Raw genomic sequence first — 1139 nt, 5'->3', positions numbered from 1 at the left:
CCAACTTGAACTGAATCCTATGAATTCGAAGCCTTACCAACTGCGAAGCAAAAAATGCACCTCTATCTGGGTAAAGCCAAGGGTACGAAGGGCAAAGAAGTCACCGACTATCGTTCCTTCATACGTTCCATTATTCGACATTCGGATCTCATCACCAAAGAGGCATCATTCGAATATCTACAAAACGAAGGCGAACGCGTGTTACTCGAATCAATGGACGAATTGGAAGTGGCCTTCTCGCATCCGCATTCCAAGCGCACAGATTGTAATCATATTTTGCTAAAGTTCGTGCCAACTGTTATAATGGATCCAGCTAAGATTGAGGAATCTGTCACCAGAATGATAATGCGCTACGGTCAACGTCTGTGGAAATTACGTGTGCTGCAAGCTGAGTTGAAAATGCTGATCCGACAGTCACCGCAAGCCCCAACACAGGCCATATGCTTATGCATTGCCAATGACTTCTTAGATATTGCTATGTACACGGAAGTCACGGATCCAGAGGCGGGAATTGTAAGTAAAATATACCGAAGAGTAATGTCTCAACACATTGCAAATGAAATAAATTTTGTTTTGTTGGTTTATTTCAGATTAAGTTTAAGGCGTATGGCGAAAAGCTGGGCTCACTGCAAGGTCATCCAATTTCCACGCACTACATGACCAAAGATTTTCTGCAACAGAAACGTTTTCAGGCACAAAAAAACGGCACAACATATGTATACGATATACCCGACATGTTCCCGACATGATGCTGTGGTAAGCATATGCAATTATATATAAAACAGCGCATCGGTGTTCAAACTACGTTTGATATATAATTAATTTAATAGCACATTTTTGAATTATTAAAAAAAGAAAGAATCATTAATCAACTACTTAGTAATAGAAACTTTCAAATACATTAATACAAATACACAATAAAATATTTAGCTGTGTAACAAGTGTGAATTATCAAACAAAAGTGGATGTATCTATTGTAAATTTGCTATTTTTAATGTATCCACAGCCAATAAGATTATATCTAGCCTAAGGTTGGTGTATCAAGTAAATGAAAATATAAAATTGAAATTTTCGTTTTTTTGATCTACCTCAGAGGTTCGATGCCTAGGTTAGGTTAGCTTGGTTTTTGAGGAGTTTGA

At 37.7% G+C, this 1139-nt stretch overlaps 1 protein-coding gene across 1 annotated transcript in view; it reads left to right on the top strand.

Moving 5' to 3' along the window:
- The first annotated feature begins 54 nt into the window (after positions 1-54).
- LOC118751215 (acetyl-CoA carboxylase-like) overlaps positions 55-1139 on the top strand; it is a 2890-nt gene continuing 1805 nt past the window's right edge. Inside the window, exon 1 of the mRNA XM_036485994.1 lies at positions 55-513. Within this exon, the coding sequence (XP_036341887.1) occupies positions 55-513 (459 nt within the window). The remainder of the gene's footprint in view (positions 514-1139) is intronic.

This window comes from Rhagoletis pomonella, unplaced genomic scaffold, assembly GCF_013731165.1.
Source record: "Rhagoletis pomonella isolate Grant_MI unplaced genomic scaffold, Rhpom_1.0 Rhpom_scaffold_00597, whole genome shotgun sequence".
Taxonomy (NCBI): Eukaryota; Metazoa; Arthropoda; class Insecta; order Diptera; family Tephritidae; genus Rhagoletis; species Rhagoletis pomonella.
The sequence above is the reverse complement of the archived record's forward strand: the minus strand, read 5'-3'. Positions and strand labels throughout refer to the sequence as shown.